Consider the following 23,847-nt stretch of genomic DNA (forward strand, 5'->3'; position numbering starts at 1 on the left):
AAAGTGAAAACCCAAAAACATTTCTCACTGAAAATGAAAGCTAGGCAGAGCCTCATTGATGAGACACGTGTACTCGTCGACAATCCCAAGAAGAACATTAGTCGACGAAGACGCGAGTTCGTCGACGAATTTTAGATATGTTTAAAACCCCTCTTGGAAAATCCTCGTCGAAGAGACATGCGTCCTTGTCGACGAGCCAAGGAAGGATGCTCGTTGATGAAGTCGGTTGGTTCGTCAACAAGTCCTCGCTGATACTTCTTTAAAAATTCTTTTTTTTCTTCCCTTCTCCCTTTCCATCCCTTTTCTTTTATTACTTTTATCAATTAAATTTTCTGGTTCGTTACACCTAGGATACAACAGCTCGATTTGAATCGTATGACTCTCTAATTGTGCACAAACAAAGGAGTCTGAAACTCCACAAAAAAAAAAAAAAAAAACTTTGTTTGATTGTCAAACTCTCTAGAGTCAAAAGAAGGATGATATGATAAGAATGAAGAGAAGAGATTGATGTGTTGTGCTAATGCCTCAAGGGTCTATTTATAGGTACAAAATGACCCTTCATTCTCCATGTACTTAATCAATAAGTTATGTATATATTAAGTAGATACAACTCTAGATTCAAGATACATTCATATAATTAATCTTGTTCATTTGTGATATACATGAATAAATGACCATAACCCAATTTAAGGTACATCTTCTTTTCAAAGATAAAATAATATTATTATTATGATACACAAAAAAATATAATAATAATATTAAAATACAATAACAAAAACTGACAGCAATTTGAGATTTTATTGCATGACATATTTGTCAAATTCCAAGCTCAATACAGAACCTAAAAAATAAAAAGCTGCAGGCTATAATCAGCAAGCAAATAAAGAAGAACAATTTGGAATTGCACAAAAATGAAACATGATTAGAAGAAGAAGAAGAAGAAGAAGAAGGAGGAGGAGGAGGTGGTTACCATACATTTGTTTATTGAATGAAGATAATTATAAATGAAAAAATAGCACTTGACAGCTTAATCTAAAGAACCCAAAAAAATAAATGAAGTGAAAATAAACTCGAAAACTTGCTCTAATTAACTTGGAACTATCCAAGGCCTAACCCAACATTTCAGTTTTGTCGAAATTGTTTTTTCAACAATGACAGCTGCTGCGCAGTTTCTATGTCAAACCAACATTACCCAATTCAGCAACAGTTGAAATCTCTTGTTGGGTAGTTTCGGCAAGAAGCTGCTCTCCTAATTTGATGTTCCTGCATTACACCAGTCAAACTTTGTGAAAAGGGATTAGGGAATTGGAAAGAACCGGTAATTTGTTGACACTCAGTAATCACAAATTCATATTTTGGCAGTTCAAAGTTCATACACCATAAAGCAGCAGGTCTCGCGGTTCTAGCATGTGGATTACATCTCCCATTTTAGGCCTACTTTCTGGATCTGGATCGACGCACCGAAGAGCAATTAATAGAATTCGCTTGAGTTCCTTCAAGGAAGGTACTCCGCGCAACTTGGAATCCACTACGTGATCGAAGTTTTGCCTCGCAACCATCGATTTTATCCAGTCAATCAAGCATTCCTGCAATTACAAATTTGTTTCAAGTTCATTAGTCGAAGGAAAAAATCAGGTGTCAAAAGGGGTCCAAGTCAAATTTATCACCTGATACTTGTTGTAGTCTATGGGAGTCCTCCCTGAAATGATCTCCATGACCAAAATCCCAAAGCTATAAACATCACTCTTCTCCGTCAAAACAGCAGTAGAAGCACATTCTGGTGCTACATAGCTAGAAATTAATTGATGCAACTCATGTCACCAAAGGAATCCAAGGGGAAAAACAAAAAGAATGAACTAGCTAGGATCATTTTATCCCTGTCATCCTAAACTTGGAACCCAAAAAAAAAAAAAAAAGACTGACCCGGATGTTCTCATAGTGTGAGCTATCAGATGATTCCACTCGGGACCGAAGAGCTTTGCAAGCCCAAAATCAGAGATCTTAGGATTCCACTGATGATCAAGCAGTATATTGCTGGACTTTAGGCCCTGATGAACGATCTTCGGTTCGATATCCTCGTGTAGGTAGGCCAATCTGCAGAAACACACCACCTTTAAACTGTATGAGCATAAATTTTTGGAAAAAGAAGAAATAAAATGCTGTCTGGGGATAATATGGGTCACCCTTTTGCCATTCCAATGATGATGTTCATCCGTCTGCCCCAGGTAAGAGGACTGACTCGGCCTCTGTGCCCATGAAGCCACTGGTGCAGATCACCATTAGCTATGTATTCACAAATAAGCATCCTGATAAAATGTAAAATGTATGGATATGTATGAAGGGTTTAGGGATCTCAGTCTTTAATTCAAGTCTCCCTAGCTAGAAAAAATATTGAATGCAATAAGATAAAGAATTCAATATTGGGTTGATACCTTTGGTCTCCTTCCATACAGTATCCGAGCAACTTGACCAAATTCTTGTGTCTAGCATGCCCAACTATCCTCACTTCTACTTTGAATTCCTCAACTTGACAACTGAAGATTTGTCATTCTCAAAATCAGTAAAAGGAAACCAAAGGTAATGTGCTCATAATATAAGCTACAGAGGAAGAGAAAAGGACCAAAAAAATTAAAAAGAGATCATGTCTTATGTATATTGGAGCCGCACATAATGTCATTATATTACTAAATGAGGGTATTTCAGAATTTTAACATAAGAGCTTTTATACATATATCCACATGTTCTTGAGTTTATTGCCTAGATGTGAGATATATGATAGGTGGGTCCCACTCTTGTTAGCATCATATCTTCAAATGTGTTATTGAGAGTGCGATCCCAGGCAGCTACATGTCTCACGTCTTTCCATTAAAAAGATAGCAAAGACTACATATAAATTCAATGGATGTAGACACTATCAACCATCTTTCTCGTGAGAGTAAGCTCAATTCTCAAACAGTTACTCAAGTGGATCTTATTCCTAAACCATATGTGTCTCAGATTGTACTCCATGCGCCTTCAAACCAATCATACCTCCCATGTCTTAACCTCATTCAGATCCATCTACTAAGTTTAGATGATCCTTATTGGCCTCAGTGACACAATAGATCTTCCAACTATTATCACGTCAAGAGAATTAATTTTTGTTGTGAATAAACATGAATTTTGCACAATAAAAATTAAACGCAACAACAATGAAGAACAAATATAGAACACACACATAGTATATATGAAAGCAAGAACAACAACGCAAAGAATTATGTGATTCGGCAATGTCTACATCCACGAGGGCAGTCAGAAAAGTTTCACTATGTAAGTATCAAAGAACACACACTACAATACATCTTATAATGATATCTCTCTCTCAAAACACACTCAGACTAGTGTATAAATAAAGTTCCCTTCATAGATTTTGTAGAGACCCGATGAATTATATCAATTAAATAATAAAAGGAGAGGAAAGAAAGGAAATTTTAAAGGAGGAATTCAGTAGGGTCTCATCGACGAACGTAGCGCGTTCGTCATCGAACAGGCTTCTTGGGCTTGTCAAGGTGGACATGCTTCTCGTCGACAGAACTTACCGAGAGACTGTTTCCCAGAGCCTGAATTTCGTTGATGAGGGATAAGCGTTTGTCGACAAAAATCCTTTTTAGACTCGTCAACGAGGAGATGTGGCTCGTCGACGAGGTCACGTAGACAAGCATTTCTATAAAAGGCTAAGAACTCATTTTTGGCGAGAGGAACATGTAGAAATCCTCTCTCTCTCTCTCTCTCTCTCTCTCTCTCTCTCTCTCTCTCTCTCTCTCTCTCTTTCTCTCTCTCTCTAACTTCGTTTCCCTCTCCTTCTCTCTAGAAATTCGGCCTCATTTCACGCCGATTTGGCGATCCAAAGCCACCACGCTACGCCTGAAAAGATTCTTTTCATATCTGCTAGAGTAGATTGTTGGTTGGGCCAATTTGGGCATTATCCCAAAATTTGGGTAAGTTAATTATTTTAAATTTTATAAGGTATTTGGTATTTCTAGACTGAGGAGGTGTAGTAGATGAAATAATACTAAGGTTTTGCTAGGAAAAAATGTGAATTTCAGGGTGTTGAGTTGGGAACACCACAGGTGTAGATTTAGTTAAATTTGTGGGCTTCTTAGTAGCCAGGTAAGGGAATAAATTAAGTCAGTTTATTCTTACGAAAATTTATTATTTTAAAACAGCATGTATTTACAGTAATTATGTATGTTATATCAGAATATTTGGGAATACTGCTGTTGAATAGGAAAACGGGTTTAAAATATTTAATCAGAAATATATTCAGCTTAGGTATTTAGTTTTAATATTATTTAAGACTGTGTGGCATGAGTATCATTTTATGAATATTATGTTATGTTAGATTTTCAGCAAAAGCATGTTTACAACAATTTTTCAGGAAAATCATAAATAATACAGGAAATTATGATTTCAAAATTTTATGATAAATAGTACAAAATTTCATTTCAGTATGTTATGTTAGAATTCAGAAAAATGCTATCAATCTAGTTTCATGTTAAATCAATATATGTAAACATACTATATGTTATCAGAACTCGGATGGTTTAGTTTAGATAAGTATTCAGGGCTCGGTACCGTAGCTATTTAGTTCAATTTAGACTAGTGCTACCACACTTGCTAGTAGAGAGTGTGGGAGATGGATAGTTGATGTGCTTCAGTGTAGTGTTGTAGACGTCCCTCTGGTATTCCAGACTAGGGTGGGGCGGGCCCATCGTATTTATAGACATATTTGACTTGACAGTGGTCGACCAGTCATTGTGAGGTCCCGCCTTCGGGCTGCACAACACAGTTATGGGGGTAATACGTGACATTAGCTAGCTATCCATCCTAGGTAATATTTTCATACTATCAGTTATAGAAAATGATTTTATAATAACTAAAATATTGTATGATTTAACATGATCATGATTATATATGTTTTACCTAGTAATATACCACCAATTTTTATCCAGACATGTGTTATGTATTGTTTGTCTATTATAGTATGAATATACTCATACCGCCACACAAGTGATATTAATTTATTTCCTTTACAGAGAGGTGTCTCACCCCATCTTTCAAAACATTTCAGGGAACCTAGATAGACAAGTAGACCGAGCTCTACATTGATAGAAATAGTTTATACTACCCTGGTAGGAGGGTGAGTTATTGAGCTAGGGTAAGATGGTTTTTTTATTATGATCTTAGTTTTTCCTTTTGGTCTTTTGGAGGATTGTATATTATATTTGCAAAAATGTTATGGATTGTAGTAAAACTCTGGTACTATTTGTTATGGATGTAATTTTATAATTTTCGCTGCTTAGGTGTCAGTTGTGTATAACAGGTGCGTCCCCGGCACCCGCGGGTTTGGGTTGATTTTGCTATATTGGTATCAGGGTTATTATTAAGAATGATATTTATGTATGTGAGAAAAAAAAATTATGGTAAATAGGCAGGTCATTACAGTTTGATATCAGAGCCTAGGTTGCTAGGTTCTATATACTCTAAAATGCAGCGAAAAAAATACCAAAGTATAGAACAAAGGAATTTGAGGTTTTGTTTTGTAGTCTAGATGCAGGACTTCCGTGATGGTTTATGTGTCTTTCCTGGGGTGAAGATTTCAAGAAAGTCATAGCAAACTATTATCAGGTTAGGTGTCTAGGTTGCAAAATTGAACCTTGAACTAAGAATAAAGAAGATAAATTAATTAAGGATATGATATACTAGTTAGATGAAATGTGTTGGACATGTTATGGTAATAGGGTCCTAAAGCCAAGTTTATTGTCTTTTTACGATGGACCCTGGAGGTGGTAGCGCGCATGCAAGTGGTAGTGAGGGTGTTGGGCCCTCGAGTGTAGCTGGTAGCGACTCAGACGCAGTATTACACAACGTGGCCTAGCGAGTCATGGCTAAAATTTCTAGAAACTCTAGGGAGCAAGTAGGTCCATCTGCAGGCTAGATGTATGATTGAGAAGTTTACAAAAATGAATCCTCCAGCTTTCTCAGGAGAAATTGATCCTGCAGTCGCTGAGAACTGGATGCGGGAGATTGAAAAGGTGTTGGCAGTGCTGCAATGTACTGAGGAACAGAGGGTTCTATTTGCCATATATAAACTGACAGGAGAGGCTGAGAGATGGTGGACGGCAATGAAACTCCACCTTGACCTTAGAATGTTAGGTTGGGCCCGTCTCCCTTCTAACACATGAAGACCTAAAGTGTAACGAACTGAAAAAATTATAATAATTAAATAATTAGAAAGATAATAAATGGAATAGATAAATAAAGAATAAGGGAAAACAGGAGTCGGGGTTTGTGGAAGAAGGGTGGCTACTATAAGGATATAAAACAGGAGTTTGGGAACCATGGGATTTAGGGTACGCAGTCATCCTAGCCGGTCAGATTTTTGGAAAGAAACACCCGAAAGAGTGTCATGCTGGGTGAGGCATCTGCTACCGATGCGGGGAGCCAAGGCACATGATGAGGGATTATCAGGCTCATGCTAGAGCTGCTCCAGCTCCCAGACCTGCTCGAGTAGGTTATCAGGTGCCTTATGGAGGTTACCAGAGGAATACGGCTCCGGCAAGAGTTTATGCCCTGATGCCAGGTGATGTTGAGACAACCGGTGATGTGGTGACAGGTATTATTAGCATGCTTTCATTTAAAGTTATTGTATTGTTTGATTCAGAAGCCACACACTCGTTCGTATCTATGAGATGTATTAGATTATGTGGGGCAAAAACACAGTTGTTAGACACCGAACTATTAGTAATTACACCAACAGGGTCAGTAGTGAGGTGTAGTAGAGTGCTCTAAGGCTATCCAGTTGATATTTAGGGAAAACTCTTTTCAATTGACTTGATAGTGTTTGACATGCATGGGTTTGATGTAATATTTGGTATGGACTGGCTAGCAGCTAACTACGCCAGTATAGACTATCATTTGAAAGAAGTGATATTTAGACCTCCAAGAGGACTAGAATTCAGGTTCATGGGGTCACAAGTGCAATCCCTGCCTCAGTTAGTATTAGTCATATAGGCGAGGAGATTACTCTTGGATGGTTGTCAGGGTTTCGTGGCCTTTGTAAAAGAAATATCATAAAATGAATTAAAGCTTGCTAATACGCCAGTGGTGAAGGAGTTTTCAGATGTCTTCCCAGACGAGCTACCCAGGTTGCCTCTTAATCGCGAGGTAGATTTCTTTATTGATATATTTCTGGGGATGACACCGATTTCTAAAGCTCCTTACAAAATGATTTCAGCAGAGTTGGGAGAGCTAAAGGATCAGTTGCATTACTTACTAGATAAGGGTTTTATTCGGCCCAGTGTATCACCATGGGGAGCTCTAATGTTATTTGTAAAGAAGAAAGATGGTTCCATGAGGATGCATATAGATTATAGGGAAATTAATAAGGTAACAATCAATAACAAGTATCCTCTACCCCATATAGATGATTTATTTGATTAGCTTCAAGGTACGCAGGTGTATTCGAAGATTGATCTACGCTTTGGGTACCATCAGGTGAAACTCAAAGCAGAGGACATCTCCAAGACAGCGTTTCGGATTCATGGCCACTATGAGTTTCTGGTCATGCCATTTGAATTGATGAATGCTCCTGCTGTGTTCATGGACTTGATGAATAGAGTTTTTCATCAGTATTTAGACCAATTCATTGTAGTTTTCATTGATGACATACTGGTATACTCGAGAAGTTTTGAAGAGCATGAGGCGCACATAAGACATGTATTGCAAAAGCTTAGAGAAAAGAAGTTATATGCCAAGTTTAGTAAATGTGAATTCTGACTCAAGAACATTGCATTTCTGGGGCATGTTATATCTGGTGATGGAATATCTATAGATCCTAGTAAGATAGAGGCAGTGGTAAATTGGGAAAGGCCAAGGAACGTTCAAGAGATCAGGAGTTTCTTAAGATTGGCGGGATATTACCGTCAGTTTATAGAGGGATTCTCATGACTATTAGGGTCTTTGACGTGATTGACCAGGAAGAATGCCAGATTTTTATGGGATCATGAATGCAAGCAAAGCTTCCAGGAATTAAAGTTGTGGCTCATCATTGCTTCAATACTGATGATTCCATCGGGGGGTGATGGCTATGTAATTTACAATGACGCGCATTTGAAAGGGCTCGGCTGTGTATTGATGCAGCATGGTAGGGTTGTAGCTTATGCTTCCCAACAGTTGAAAGAATATGAAAATAACTACCCTATCCATGATCTGAAATTGGCTGCAGTGGTACACACGTTAAAGATTTAGAGGCATTACTTGTATGGTAAGAGATGCGAGATATTCTCTAATCACAAAAGTTTGAAGTACTTTTTCACTCAAAAGGAGCTGAACATGAGATAGAGGAGGTGGTTGGAACTTATTAAATATTATGACTGCACTATTAGTTACCACCTAAGGAAAGCAAACGTGGTACCTGATGCTCTGAGCAGGAAATCAGTGGGACTAGCACTGGCAGCTATGGAGGTTCAGCATCCGATTTAGATGGATTTGGAGAGATTCGGTGTAGAATTGGTAGAGGGTGATCCTCAGGAATTTATTGTCAACTTAGTGGTGTAGCCTACGTTAAAGGAAAGGATTAAAGATGCTCAGAAAGAGGACCCAGAATTAGTAGAGGTAATAGCCAGCGTACCAGGTGGTTAGGGAGAGGAGTTCGGTATTTCAAATGATCGAGCTCTAAGGTTTCGCACCGAATTGTGTGTGCCTGTAGATGCTGATATCAAGAGAACGATTTTAGAGGAAGCTCATAGATCTCTATACACAGTTTATCCTGACAGTAAAAAAATGTATAGTGACCTTCAGGAATTTTTCTAGTGGAGCAACATGAAGAGGGAGATTGCTGAGTTTGTAGCACAGTGCTTGATGTTCCAGCAGGTTAAGGCTGAGCATCAGAGACTGGCGAGTCAGTTGCAGCCACTTTTCATTCTGGAGTGGAAGTGGGATCATATATCTATGGATTTTTTATGGGGCTGTTGTCAGCATTGCATGGTTAGAATGCAATTTGGGTGATCGGGGATCATCTAACGGAGACCGCCTATTTTCTTCCCATTAAAATCAAATACTCCATGGACAGACTGGCAGAGATTTATGTACAGGAGATAGTTCGTTCTCATGGTGTGCCAATGTCTATAATATTAGACCGAGACCTACGTTTCACCTCACGATTTTGGAAGAGCTTGTAGGAGGCAGTTACCCTTCAGTAGGGCCTTTCATCCTTAGAGAGATGGGCAGACTGAGAGGATGATCCAGATTCTTGAAGATATACCACGGGTTTACGTGCTAGAGTTTGGGGGTAGTTGGACCAAGTATATGCCACTGGTGGAGTTTGCGTACAATAATAGCTAGCAGGTTAGCATCAGGATGACACCTTATGAAGCATTGTATGGAAAAAGGTGTCGTTCTCCATTATACTGGGATGAGATGAGTGAGCAGCGAGTTGCGGGGCCAGAGCTAGTGCTGCGGGTATATGATAAAGTTCGGCTCATCAGAGACAAGATCAGAGCAGCTCAGAGCCGGCAGAAGAGTTACGCTGATACTCGCTGCAGGAAACTAGAATTTGATACGGGAGATCACGTGTTTTTAAAAATAGCTCCATTAAAGGGAGTTATGAGATTTGGAAGGAAGGGTAAGCTTAGCCCTAGGTTTATTTGCCCTTTTGAAATCCTTGAGAGAGTGGGGTCAATTGCCTACAGGCTAGCCTTACCACCCATTTTTTCTATATACAAAACGTATTTCATGTTTCCATGTTAAGGAAATACATCCTAGACTCCTCGCATGTGATCAATTTTGGTGAGATTGAGCTCAGGGATACTCTGACGTATGAGGAGGTATTATTGCAGATTCTAAATAGGAAAGAACAAGAATTGCGCAATAAGAAGATTCCTTTAATAAAAGTCCTGTGGAGAAATCATGTGGTAAAGGAAGCTTCATGGGAGATCGAGGAGCAGATACGACATAAATACCTACATTTATTCAGTGGGGTTTAGTAGTAATTAAGAAAAGATGCAAATAAGTATATAATGTTCCTTTTGCAGGTTAATCAGTACATGTAATAATCTTTTGGTAGTAGGTAGTATTTTGGTTTTGGGAGAATTTTAGTTTATGTATTTGTAATCTCTTAGGACCCTAAATGTAACCATGGTATTACTCCATCACAAGTGAGGGTAAGTAATAAAATAAATAGCTCATTTTTCTTTAAAGGATGGTGTCAATACAAATAGTAAATTTTGAGAATGAAATTTTTATAAGGAGGGGAGAATGTAGAAAACCAATGAATTATATCAATTAAATAATAAAAGGAGAGGAAAGAAAGGAAATTTTAAATTGGGAATTTTTGGGCTTGTCAATGTGGACATGCGTCTCGTCGATGAGAACTTACCGAGAGATTATTTCCCAGGGCCTGAATTTCATCGACGAGGGATAAGCATTCGTCGACGAAACTCCTTCTTAGACTTATCGACGAGGAGATGTGGCTTATCAATGAGGCAACATGGGCAAGAATTTCTATAAAAGGCAAAGAACTCATTTTCAGTGAGAGGAACATGCAGAAATCCTCTCTCTCTCTCTCTCTCTCTCTCTCTCTCTTTCTCTCTCTCTCTCTCTCTCTCTCTCTAACTTCGTTTCCCTCTCCTTCTCTTTAGAAATCTAGCCTCATTTCATGCCGATTTGGCGATCCGAAGCCGTCACGCTACTACTGGGAAGATTCTTTTCATATCTGCTGGAGTAGATCGTTGGTTGGGCCAATTTGGGCACCATCTCAAAATGTAGATAAGTTAATTATTTTAAGTTTTATAAGGTATTTTGTATTTCTGGACTGAGGAGGTGTAGCAGACGAAATAATACTGAAGTTTTGCTGGGGAAAAATGTGAATTTCAGGGTGTTGAGCTGGGAACATCACAGGTGCAAATTTAGTTAAATTTGTGGGCTTCTCAGTAGTCAGGTAAGGGGATAAATTAAGTCAGTTTATTCTTACGAAAATTTATTATTTTAAAACAGCATATAGTTACAGTAATTATGTATATTATATTAGAATATTTGGGAATACTATTGTTGAATAGGAAAATGGTTTTAAAATATTTAATCAGAAATATATTCAACTTAGGTATTCAATTTTAATATTATTTAAGACTGTGTGGCATGAGTATCATTTTACGAATATTATGTTACGTCATATTTTCAGTAAAATCAAGTTTACAACAATTTTTCAGGAAAACCATATATAATATAGGAAATTATGGTTTCAGAATTTTATAATAAATAGTACAAAATTTTAGTTTAGTATGTTATAATATACTCGGCACAAGGCTGTGATTGAGAGTTTGCACAAGGCCGTAATTATGTATGTTATTCAGCGCAAGGCCATGATTATGTATGATATGTCAAAATTCAGAAAAATGCTATCAATCTAGTTTCATGTTAAATCAGTATATGTAAAAATACTATATGTTATCAGAACTCGAATGGTTTAGTTTAGATCAGTATTCAGGGCTTAGTATCGTAGCTATTCAGTTCAGTTCAGTCTAATGCTACCACACTTGCCAGTAGAGAGTGTGGGAGATGGATAGTCGATGTGGCTTCAGTGTAGTGTTGTAGACATCCCCCTGACAGTCCTGACCAGGGTGGGTTGGGTCCATTGTACTTATAGACATATTTGATTTGGTAGTGGTCGGCCAGTCATTGTCAGGTCCCGCCTTTGGACTGCACAACCCAGTCATGAGTGGTAATACATGACATAAGCTAGTTATCCATCCTAGGTAATATTTCAGTACTATCAGTTATAGCAAATGATTTTATAATAACTGAAATATTGTATGATTTAACATGATCATGATTATGTATGTTTTACCCAGTATTATACCACCAGTTTTTATCCAGACAAGTGTTATGTATTGTTTATCTATTATAGTACGAATATACTCATACCAGCACACAACTGATATTAATTTATTTCCCTTACTAAGAGGTGTCTCACCTCAGCTTACAAAACATTGCAGAGAACCCAGATAGATAGGTATACCAAGCTCTGCGTCAGTAGAGATAATTTATACTACCCCGGTAGGAGGGTGAGTTACTGAGCTAGGGTCATATGGTTTTTTTATTATGATCCTAGTTTTTCCTTTTGGTTTTTTGGAGGATTTTATATTATATTTGCAGAAATGTTATGGATTGTAGTAAAACTCTGGTATCGTTTGTTATGGATGTAATTTTATAATTTTCACTACTTAGGTGTCTACTGTGTATAACAGGTGCGTCCCCGACACCCACGGGTTCGGGTTGATTTTGCTATATTGGTATCAGGGTTATTATTAAGAATGATATTTATGTATGTGAGGAAAAAAATTTATGGTAAATAGGCAGGTCATTATAGTTTGGTATCACAGCCTAGGTTGTTAGGTTCTGTAGACTCTAGAATGCAACGAAAACAATACCAGGGTATAGAAGAAAGGAATTTGAGGTTTTGTTTTGTAGTCTAGATGCAGGACTTCCGTGATGGTTTATGTGTTTTTCCTCGGGTGACGATTTCAAGAAAGCCATAGCAAACTATTGTAGCGTTGGGTGCCAGGTTGCAAGATTGAACCTTGAATTAAGAATAGAGATGATAAATTAATTAAGGATATTATATACTAGTTAGATGAAATGTGCTAGAAATGTTATGGTAATAGGGTCCTAAAGCCAAGTTTATTGTCTTTTTAGGATGGACCCTGGAGGTGGTAGCGTGCATGCAAGTGGTAGTGAGGGTGTTGGACCCTCAAGTGCAATTGATGGCGACTCAGACGTAGTATTACGCAGCGTGGCCTAGCAAGTCATGGCTGAAATTACCAGAAACTCCAATCAGCAAGTAGGTCCATCTGCAAGCCATGGATGTACGATTGAGAAGTTTGCAAAGATTAATCCTTTGGCTTTCTTAGGAGGAACTATTCCTATAGTCATAGAGAATTGGATGCAGGAGATTGAAAAGGTGTTGGCAGTGCTACAGTGTACTAGGGAGCAGAGGGTTCTATTTGCCACGTATAAACTGACAGAAGAAGCCGAGAGATGGTGGATGGTAGTGAAATTCCACCTTGACCTTAGAATGTTAGGTCGGGTCCGTCTCCCTTCTGGCATATGGAGGTATGAAGTGTAACAACCTGGAAAAGTTATAATGATTAAATAATTAGGAAGATAATAAATGGAATAGATAAATAAATAATTAGGGAAAAAAGGAAAATTTTGGAAAGAATAATGGCGGACCTCGTCGATGAATATCCTGTCTTTTTTTATGGGTGTTCTTTTAGAGATTGTCAACGAAGTTCAGTCCCTCATTGACGAAGATATCCTGAGTAAGCAGATTTCGGATTTTAAGTTTTATCGACGAATGCAATATCTCATCGACAAAGTTCTTTCTGTGACTCATCGACGAATCCTATCTTCTTGTCGACAAGGCCACGTGGCAACACTGTGTATAAAAGGATTTGGGGAAGCATCTTGGGGAAGAAAACTTATTTTCCTCCTATTTTCTCTCTCTAAAATGTTTCCTCCCTTTTCTCTCTTCAAATCTGGCCCGGACTCTGCCTGAATCAACAAACGACTATGGTGTTCTAAGGAAGATTCTCTACACATCTAGAGGAGCAAATTTCTAAATTGGGCTTTTCAAAAAATGCTCCAAAGTTAAGGTAAGGGTTAGGATTCTTAGTTTTGGGGTTTTAAATGCTTATTTAAGGGTTATAAGTTGAGAAAATGCAGAAATAGTAGATTATTTGCGGCTTATCTAATTAAATTAGGGTTTTTGATTCGAGGTTCGGGTCAGCACCACAGGCATCTTCTAAGGTTCTTGTTGGCGTAGTTCAAGAAAGAAGATAAGGGGGAATATATATTAAACCAAGTTTTATGAATAAAACGGATAAATGGATTATGTTATGTATATATGTATATGTTTTCATATGGGTTTAAAATGCCAACCATTTAAATTATAATTTCTAAGCCTATGGTTGTTTTATTACTTGTGTATTTTTGAAAATGGACTGATGAAAGTGAAAGATTTTTCAGGATAATTGTATAGGAAATTAAAGATATATTTTCTGTATATGAATGATAAATGAGGGTTGCCTTATTTTACAGAACATGTTTGAAATATATTGCTAAATTGTGTGGCATGAGTAAAATGGAAATTTTATGTTGAATTATGTTATATGTATGAGATACAAGTTATATAAGGAATGCAATGAGAATAAAAATGTTATATAGATTATGCTGCATGTGATTGTTAATGCAACCCTGTAAATGATGAATAATTGAAAGGAGCTATAAACTAACTGATGACAACTAAAAGGAGCTGTAGTAGCAGATTTAGCGCATATTTATGTGGACTAACTGATGTACAACTAAAAGAAGTTGTAGTACGAATGTATAAAATGAAAGAATGAAATGAAATGGAAATGAAATGTGAAATGTGAATAATGTAAAATGACAAAAAGCCATGTAAAGTCAAATGTAAGATAAATGACACACAGAGTAATGTATTATTATAGGATCAGTATTCATGCTAGTATGATATGTATGTATATTGGCGGGGCAAACTCTTCGCTCGAGGGCTTGCTGAGAAAGGCGAGTGTCCTAATAGGTATCAGATGTAGCAGTATGCTGCATAACGTATTAGGGCAGAGGGAAATTACTTGTATGGGCGGGTAAATTTCCTTATTCTCGGGAGCCTTTTTAGTAAATCTTTGTATGAACTGTGTGAGTACGAGATTACTTTTTCACCTGAGGGCTTACTGAGTAAGGTAAGTGCCCTGATATGCTTTAGTTGTGACCATTGGTTGCCTCAAGTATCAGAGTAAAGGGGTGTTACTTGTATTGGCGGGTAATCACCCTAATTCTTAGGTATTCTCGTGGGTAAAATACCTTGCATGTGTTTGATCAGGTTTAGAAAATGATTTTAGAAATTATGATGATGATTTGCAAATGATGAATATACATATATACGTTATTTACAAACCTCATGTTGGTCACACGCTGATTTAATATATTGTTTCTTCCCTTAGTGAGATGTGTCTCACCCGAATACAAATTTATCTTTTTCAGGACCTCCACTGGATCGAGCTTAGAGAGCTCAGGATTATTATAGTATTTTTGGGTTATAAAAAGGAAAAAAAGGTATAAACTTGATGATACTTTTGGGATGTATAAATTTAGGTTTTATATTTTATGTTTTAAATCTTCTGAGTTGTGAATATTGGAAGTTGTGAATATTGTTTTAGGAGATATGTATATATGTGGATACAGGTGGATGAATGGTTTATATGGAATGTAGATAGATGTAGAAAAACTCTGTTATTATATTGATTGAGGATTGTAGTTATGTTTTCCAATGCATAATTGTTAATGGAATAACAGGTATAGGAAAATGGATTACGTGGCACCCGGGTCCCACTAGGCGGGTTCAAGGCACCACGAAGCACGGTTTATTCAGGTATAACACACCGAACCAGGTTTTCACGTTCGGGGTGTTACAATTTGGTATCAGAGCAATAGGTTTTGGGTTCTGCAAACTTAGGGATGATTTATACCAAAGTATAGGAATCAATTAATGTAACGACCCAGAAAATTTTAACTATTTAAAATAATAAGAAAGATAATAAAAGGAAAAAGAGAAAATAGAAGAAAGGGGAAAAGATATTTTAAAGGATAATAAGTAGGCGCTCGTCGATGAACTAGATTTTCTCGTCGACGAGCAATCTTCTGAGCCTCGTCGCCGAGTGTGCTTGTCTCGTAGACGAGGGTTTACTGAGAGAGGTTCCCACATTTCTGAATTTTTTCGATGAGCTCCCAATTTTTTCCATAAGTGGTGGTCTTGGGCTCATCAACGAGTCCAGATGTCTCGTCGATAAGGCCACATGGCAAGTTGTCTATAAATAGGCAAAAATCATATTTTCAGCAAAAGAAACCATTTCTCCTCTCGTTTCTCTCTCTAACCACGACTCCCCTGCCTTATCTCTTTGATTTCGAGCTGGATTTGACCCGGTTTGACGATCCAGAACCACCATGAGATTTGTAGGATCGTTCTCTGCAAAGTTGCGGGAGCTGATCATTGATTTAGAGTTTTTGGGGAAACATCCCAAAGCCAAGGGGTAAATGAGATAATTTAAGGTTTTATTATTATTTTGAGATAATTTTGAGGTTTTATTATTATTTTGAGTAGGAATCCCAAGGAGCGGGTATGGGGAAATATTTTATAACAGCATTTTTACTAATTTTAAATTGACTAATTTTGGGTATAAATTCTACATATTTAAGTATAATTTTTTGAACCGCGCAAGTAATGTAAATATTGTTTTTAATTATATAATATATTGGGAAAAATCGTGTGACTTGAAACCATTTTTGCTAATTAATGGTTGTGAGTACTATGGAATGAGGAATCATTGTGATTGCGAATATTGTTGGGTTGCGAACTCTGTTTGGTTGAAAATACTAGATGATTGTGTATACCGTGGTAGTTGCGTGGATGTGTTGAGTGATTGGTTTTACTATTGGTTTGTGTTGTGGTTCATGTAAATTATGATATAGCATTGGCAGTGGTATGAGGAGGTCGTTATATCGTACCTGATACAACCTTCATATAATGTTGGCAGTGGTATGAGGAGGTTGTTATATGAGCGTTTATATTGGGGGTAAACATTGGCAGTGGAATGAGGAGTTTGTTTACCTATTTTCCATGAACAGGATGGTTTGTGTTGCGTCCTATGTGGACCAATCCTGTGTGGACATGTATGCTATATGTTTGATAGTCCTGTGTGGACCAATCCTATGTGGACGTTGTATTCTGCATGGTTTTGGACCCTGTGTGGGTATGATTGAAGACTGTGTGAATTATCTTGTATGGATTGATTATGGTATGCACATGTGTGTGGAACTCTTTGAAATGATTGGAAATGGTTATGAGTAACTTTAATTAAGTATTTAAGGTAAAATAGATTACTCCACCCAAGGGCTTGTTGAGGAAGGCGAGTACTCTGGTGATTATTTGTGGATACCAGAGTAGAAGGAAGCCACATGTATGAGCGGGTGACCTTCCCTATTCTCGGGGACGTTATCTGGATATATAACCCGAAGGCTTACTGAGAAAGGTGAGTGCCCTGGTGTTAGTACTAGAACAAAGGGAATCTACTTGTATGGGCAGATGGACTTCCCTATTCTTGGGAATTATTAGTAAAAATATTTATACATGTGGGCATATGATCAGGTGACAGAGAAGTTGACCATGATGTGATTATGAAAGTGTTACCTGGCTGCTATTGGATTATGAATGCATTTGTATGGATATTTTAATTATATATTAAACACTTCAGCCACACACTGTTGTAAATTATTTCTTCCTTACTGAGGGGAGTCTCACCCCGTCGATGATTTAATTTTTTCAGGTTTTCCGGGTGATTGAATTTAGATAGCTCCAGTGCGGGGGTTAGTTTTTGTGAGTTGAATATATCAAAATGGATATGTATTTAGTTTTATGTTTAATATATTTAATTTTTTTTTTTTTTTGTAATATGAAGAATGAGATTGTAATTATATGAATCCGCATATGGATATATAAAACTCTAGTATTTTGTTTGAGGTTATTTAATTATTTCCGCTACGTGAATGGTGTTTGAGACACGTGTTGGTCTCACAACACTCTGGGCCCCACGTGGTGGTTCTGGGGCGTTACAGTTAGGATGAGGATATTAGATGAATAAGTTAGGAGTTGAGAAGTATAAGATTTTGTTTTGTAGTTTAGAGGTTGAAATACGTCGACAGTTTCCTATGATTTTTCTGAAGCAGTCGACGGCCTCAGAAAAGCCACAGTAAACTTTAGATGATTTCGTTTCTAAGCTGTGAGATTGGTCTTTATATGGAGAATTTGAATGTATATTGGAATCAAATTTAATGATTGTGTTGTTGGGGTTATGATATGGAATTCTTATCTCTTTCCTGTCTTATTTTCATGATGGATCCTAGATATAAGGATGTAGAGGCTGAAGGAAGGGATGATTCAGAGACTTCCAGTGAAGAGGACATTGATATAAGGATGTAGAGGCTGAAGGAAGGGATGATTCAGAGACTTCCAGTGAAGAGGACATTGATACCTCTGCAATGCTGCGAGGTATGGCCCAGTAGATTAGAGTCAAAATGAGGAAGAATCCAACAGAGCAAAATTGTCCACCTGCAGGTCAGGGCTGCAACATCAAGGAGTTCATGAGAATGAACCCTCCGTCCTTTGTAGGAGGACCTGATCTAGTGGTTACAGAGAATTGGGTACATGAGATAAAGGAGATCATGGTTGTACTCGACTGCATGGACGAGCAAAAGGTCCATTATACCGCATTTAAGATGACCGAAGATGCAAAACGCTAGTGGCTTTCTGTGAAGCTACTAGAGGAACAGAAGCTGGTAAAGATAACGCTAACCTAGGAGCGATTTAAAGAGTTGTTTTTTGATAGGTATTTTCCTTTATCTATCATAAAGAAAAAGATTGAAGAGTTTACTAACTTGACCTAGGGGAATATAACCATTGGGGAATATGCAGCGAAATTTGTGGAGCTATCTTGCTTCGCACCGTTCTTGATCCCGAATGAGCCAAAAAAGGTTAGGAAATTTAAAAAAGGCCCAAGATGCATAATTTATGAGCTGGTGGTGGGATTCCAAGTCCATGATTTTTCATACTTGGTTGATAAGGCTTTGGTGCTAGAAAAGAGCATCTAGAGCAGTACAGAGCCTACAAAGCAGAAAAAAAAAAAAAGGCATGCACCATCTAGTTTTCAAACTGAGGCTAGTCAAGGATCGGGGAAGAAAGGGAAAGATGTAGTGGGCTCAAGACAAGAGACAGAAGATTGATGTTATCCTGGTTATCAGGGTAATCAGTTTTACTCTGCATGCTAGAAATGTAACAAAAGATATAGGGGTGAATGCTGGTTTGGGACTCCTAATTGTTTCAGGTGCGGTAAGTCGGGGCATATCAAGAAGAATTGTCAGGAACCATTGCTTGTTGTACCTGTACCGAATCAGAACTGGGGGAAACAGCAAGTACCACTAGGAAGAGGTGGTCCAGCACGAGTATACTCGTTGATTCAGCCTGAGTCAGAGAATGCCAGGAACACAGGTATAGGTTTATATTTAAGATAATTATGATTTAATTTAGTTATGGATGATTTGGAAGTTCATATGATGACGTTATTTAATTATGGATAATGTAGAAATTTTTTTTGATATAAATATTGGGATATAGTGAATTAATGAATGTCTAAAACGAGGAAATGATTGATTAGTAAAGAAATTTCAAAGATGAAATTTTCTAAAGGATGGGTGAATGTAACGACCTGGAAAAATTATAATGATTAAATAATTAGGAAGATAATAAATGGCATAAATAAATAAAGAATAAGGGAAAAGGAGAAAATTTTGGAAAGAAAAATGGCAGACCTCGTCGACGAATATCTTGTCTTCATCGACGAGTGTTCTTCTAGAGATCGTCGACGAAGTTTAGTCCCTCGTCGACGAAGAGATCTTAAGTGAGCATATTTCAGATTTTAAGTTTCGTCAACGAACGCAATATCTCATCGACGAAGTTCCTTCTATGACTCGTTGACAAAAACTTATTTTCCTCTGATTTTCTCTCTCTAAAATGTTTCCTCTCCCTTCTCTCTTCAAATCCGGCCCAGATTTAGCCCGTATCGACAAACGGAGACCGCTACGGTGTTCTAGGGAAGATTCTCTACACATCTAGCAGAGTAGATTTTTAAACTGAGCTTTTCGAGAAATGCTCCAAAGTTGATACTCTGGTATGTGTATTCACTATGGTATGTATATATATATATATGAAATGACTTTCATTGTTAGGTTCGTGTGTATGAATATGATTGTGTACTCGGTACCCACTTTCGGGTCGGGTTATGTATTGTGGCATTAGAGGTTGTCGTGGACAATATGTGATGATGACTATTTGTAAATATATTAAAAAAAAAATTGGTATGAAAAATTAGGGCGTCATAGTAAGAGATTTGGATATGTACGAACTTTCAAACTTTTTCCAAACAGCCGCAGGAGAATCTTCGTCCATGACGTGATAAAGCACTTCATTGGCCAAACACAATCGTATTGTTGCAACAACCTTTTACATCTAATTCTTTCCAATTAGTCTCATCCATACTCTTCGGTTGAACACCACACAAGGCCTTTACCATCCCTTGTTGCACAAGAAAATCTTTACTTTTCTCTACCATAAACCAAAGTTTCCAGTTACATAAAATTTGAAAACGTCAAATTTTATAGACGAAGTACCCGATTGCCATAACAACAAGTACTCTGATATCAATTGTTGTGAATAAACTTGGATTTTGCACAGCAAAAATTAAACGCGGCAACAATGAAGAACAAATATGGAACACACACACACAGTATATATGAAAGCAAGAACAACAACACAAAGAATTACATGATTCATCAATGCCTACATCCGCGGGAGCAATCGACAAAGTTTCACTATGTAAGTATCAAAGAACACACACTACAATACATCTTACAATGATCTCTCTCTCTCTCTCTCTCTCTCAAAATACTCAGACTAGTGTATAAATAAAGTTTCCTTTGGAAGTTTCGCCCCAAAACCCAACCAACTTAACGTTCATATTCAAATTTTGAATTCAGCCTCGCTGCCCCAAACGAAACCGTCGACGGTTTCAGAAGCCCATCAATGATTTGCTTCGACGGAAAGATATCGAGAGCAGAAATTCTGAGATTTCAGTAAAACCATCGACGGTTTCCCTTAGATTGCTGATATTAACTATGTTCTCCTCCTTGTGTATGTCAACTACTCAAGAAATAAGCCACCAAATACAACAATTTTACACCTTGATTTTTACAATGTGGCATGCCTAGAGTTATAAACCATCGGTTCTGATATTGCTAGTTAGCATCAGGGGAATCAATGGGTGGACTTGATACACATAAGTAAATATCAACTTAACCAAAAAGCTTAAGTCTATTAGATCTTGAGCTTAATCATGTATATAAGCACAAATCTTTGATTCTATTTTTTCAATTTGGGATAAATTTGCGAGTGAAATTCTCAATATCTCCGCCTCGCTTGTGTCACTCCCCTTGAATAGAAGTCATTACTTGTTATATAACCAACTAGAAGTCATTACTCAACCATGGGAAAAGGCACGAAACAATGGGAGTCTACTCATCACCACTCCTTTTTTTTTTTTTTTTTTTTCTTTTTTCTTTTTCATATCTCTACACTTGTAGGAACACATGTATGAACACCTGAGCCTAATTCGGCCACGCACTTAATCCTCTAACTGTTAACACGTTAAAAGAATTAGTTTCAAATCTTAACTTCTTATAATGTCACTAGCAAGAATTATGGATCGTCAACTCTAATACCACTTATTAGCACCAAAATAGTCTACGGGTGAGTTTAATACACATAAGTGAACGCCAACTTAACTCAAAAGTTTAAGTCTATCAAGCCTTGGGGTTAACCATGATTATAGGCACTTATCTTCTACTCTATTTTATTAATGTGGGACAAACTCGTAAGTGGAATTCTTAATATTTTTTTTAGCATGTTATTTATGAATAACTTAAGACGTACTTTACAAAAGAACCAAGTTTTTTTTCCTTGGAAACTCCCTCTCCCTCGATGTGGGGTGAACCCCTATACAATGCTTCATTAGCAACAGACTCTATGAAATGTTAAGAGTATTATATTTATAAAAAAATTAAAAATGATTAACAAAATCTTTTCCATTTTTTTTTTTAGAAAATCATCTTTCCCTAATGAAAGTATGAGCCTTTGTGTGCATGGAGAGGCAGCTCGCTCAATATATACAACCAAACTCAATACATAACCTATTCGCCCAACCAAACTCAATACACATGCCGGATAGTTGTGCTCAAGCTTCAAATTAAGAATTAGAGGAAAATAATGAACTCAACTACCTACAAATTAGTAGACAGGCAAGCATTCAACATTTATATTATCATTAACAACTTTTACTTTTTGTTCAATTTATTTTTCGTAGGATCTCCATTTGAAAATATATATTTTAGATTTTAAATTTGTAATTTTATATAAATTTATACTAAAACTAATGTAATTTTATAATAAATTTTATTTAAATTTATACAATTTCCAATTAAACACTCAATTTCATGTTCCAAATAAAAGATATACCTAAAAATTAGCAAAACCTTTCTCCCCTCAAACCAAAATTTTAACTTAATTAATAAGGTCCAAGTTCGGAATAATAATAGGAAACAATAAAAATGGAAAATATATTAGAAGTTCAAGTTCATTTTTCCGGGTACCTGTTACTCAGCAACTTCACTGCCACCGGAGTGTTCTCCGATAAGACGCCGCGATAAACAATTCCACAATGTCCGGCTCCGATCAGATTCTCATTAGCGAATTCGTATGTCGCCGCTTTGATCTCCCTCAATGGGAAGTAATTCCCACACCTGGGATCCGACAACACACGGAGCCGCCAAGCAACAGAGTCTAAATCCGCCCCAATTGTTCCGGTTTCCTGGGCCGACCACTCGCCGGAGAAGGCTACCCGGCGCTCTGTTTCGGCGGAGTTCTTCTCAATCCTGGAGGCATAGGGGGAGAGAAGCCGCGCGTCCAGCGAGGACCCTCGAAAGATCTTCCCGGAATGCTTGGGGGCTGCGGGCTTCGAGGGGCAGCGGCGGGGGAGCGGCGGAGAATTCGGACGGCGACGGAGGAGGATGAACAGAGAGAGGAAACAGAGGAGCAGGAGGAGAAACAGAGCAATGCAAATCAGGATTAGGAGCCATGCCTTGAGGCCGAAGAATGAGGTAATTTGCTTTGAGAGGTTGGTGTTTAGAGATGAAACGTGAAAGAACATGGATAATTGATTAAGAACAGCAGATCAAATGCAGCGAGAGAGAGAGAGAGGAAATGGGAAGAACGTTGAGAGTATATATGAAGGTGTGCAGGTTTGTAGAACAGAGGAGGCTTGGTTTTCAGTCACACGGGAAGTCTTCACATGCCTCCTTCAGTAGCGGCCTCCGCATAACGGTTTTTCGAATTTTATTATATTTTCATTTATTATTATTATTATTATTTTGGGTTGATGAGGAGGCTGGGCTGGGCTTGGATACTAGAATTTTTTGGGCTCATAAAGAGGCTTGCTCGGTTGGATATACAGCAAGTCCAGCCCATTTCACCTCCAAATTCTTTTTGCTTCATTTTAATATTCCTTCCATTTTTTGAATTTTATTTGACAAAAAGAAAAGAAAATGATGTTTTAAAAATTTTATTAATTTTTTAAAAAAAATATTTATCATTTGTAAAAATAAAAAAAAAATTTCTTTTCTTTTACACTTTATTTGATAATCAACAATGTAAATACAAATTTGTTAGTTCATTTCTATTCTTTTCTTTTCTTAAAATTTTTAATTTGTAAATAACGTCTTGAATTCTAACATTACATTAAAATGAAAATAAAATGAAATCAAATAGAATAGAGTCAAACGAAATAAAGGTAAAGAACATAATAGAATTGTACTTTTGTATGAACAAAATGTGACAGTTATTATGAAATGCATTATTTCTAATTTTTTGAATTCTTTTCAAATAAAAAAATATTTAGAAAAAAGAAAAAATAAGAATTTTCTTCTTTTTGTTTTTTTCTTTACAGTGGGTACAATCAAGATGGTAGCGTGGGCTGCAGGAATGCCTCTCATGAGGTCAGGTGTTCAAACTCTCCTGAGCTCATTTCCGCCCCTGAACTTCTGAATTTACCCTCCCTTTGGAGTTGTGGGGTC

At 37.3% G+C, this 23,847-nt stretch overlaps 1 protein-coding gene across 1 annotated transcript; it reads right to left on the reverse strand.

The window, feature by feature from the left end:
• Positions 1–779: 779 nt before the first annotated feature.
• LOC131145670 (probable serine/threonine-protein kinase At1g01540) lies at positions 780–22,925 on the reverse strand. Its single transcript, XM_058094871.1, has 7 exons — positions 22,369–22,925; positions 2,433–2,534; positions 2,184–2,306; positions 1,924–2,094; positions 1,668–1,791; positions 1,377–1,586; positions 780–1,263 (listed from the first exon to the last, which is right to left on the reverse strand). The coding sequence occupies exons 1-7, from the start codon at positions 22,923–22,925 to the stop codon at positions 1,198–1,200; spliced, it is 1,353 nt and encodes a 450-aa protein (XP_057950854.1). The 3' UTR covers positions 780–1,197.
• Between the last annotated feature and the right edge of the window lie 922 nt (positions 22,926–23,847).

Source organism: Malania oleifera, chromosome 13, assembly GCF_029873635.1.
Source record: "Malania oleifera isolate guangnan ecotype guangnan chromosome 13, ASM2987363v1, whole genome shotgun sequence".
Lineage (NCBI taxonomy): Eukaryota > Viridiplantae > Streptophyta > Magnoliopsida > Santalales > Ximeniaceae > Malania > Malania oleifera.

What these genes read in the sequence shown, in the direction of transcription:
- LOC131145670 (XM_058094871.1), bottom strand. Translation starts at nt 22,925, where the DNA reads ATGTTCTTTCACGTTTCATCTCTAAACACCAACCTCTCAAAGCAAATT. An exon ending in GTGAAGTTGCTGAGTAACAG is followed by an intron (nt 2,535 to 22,368) that starts GTACCCGGAAAA and finishes ACAAATCTTCAG; the next exon opens with TTGTCAAGTTGAGGAATTCA. An exon ending in ATCATTGGAATGGCAAAAGG is followed by an intron (nt 2,095 to 2,183) that starts GTGACCCATATT and finishes GTGTTTCTGCAG; the next exon opens with ATTGGCCTACCTACACGAGG.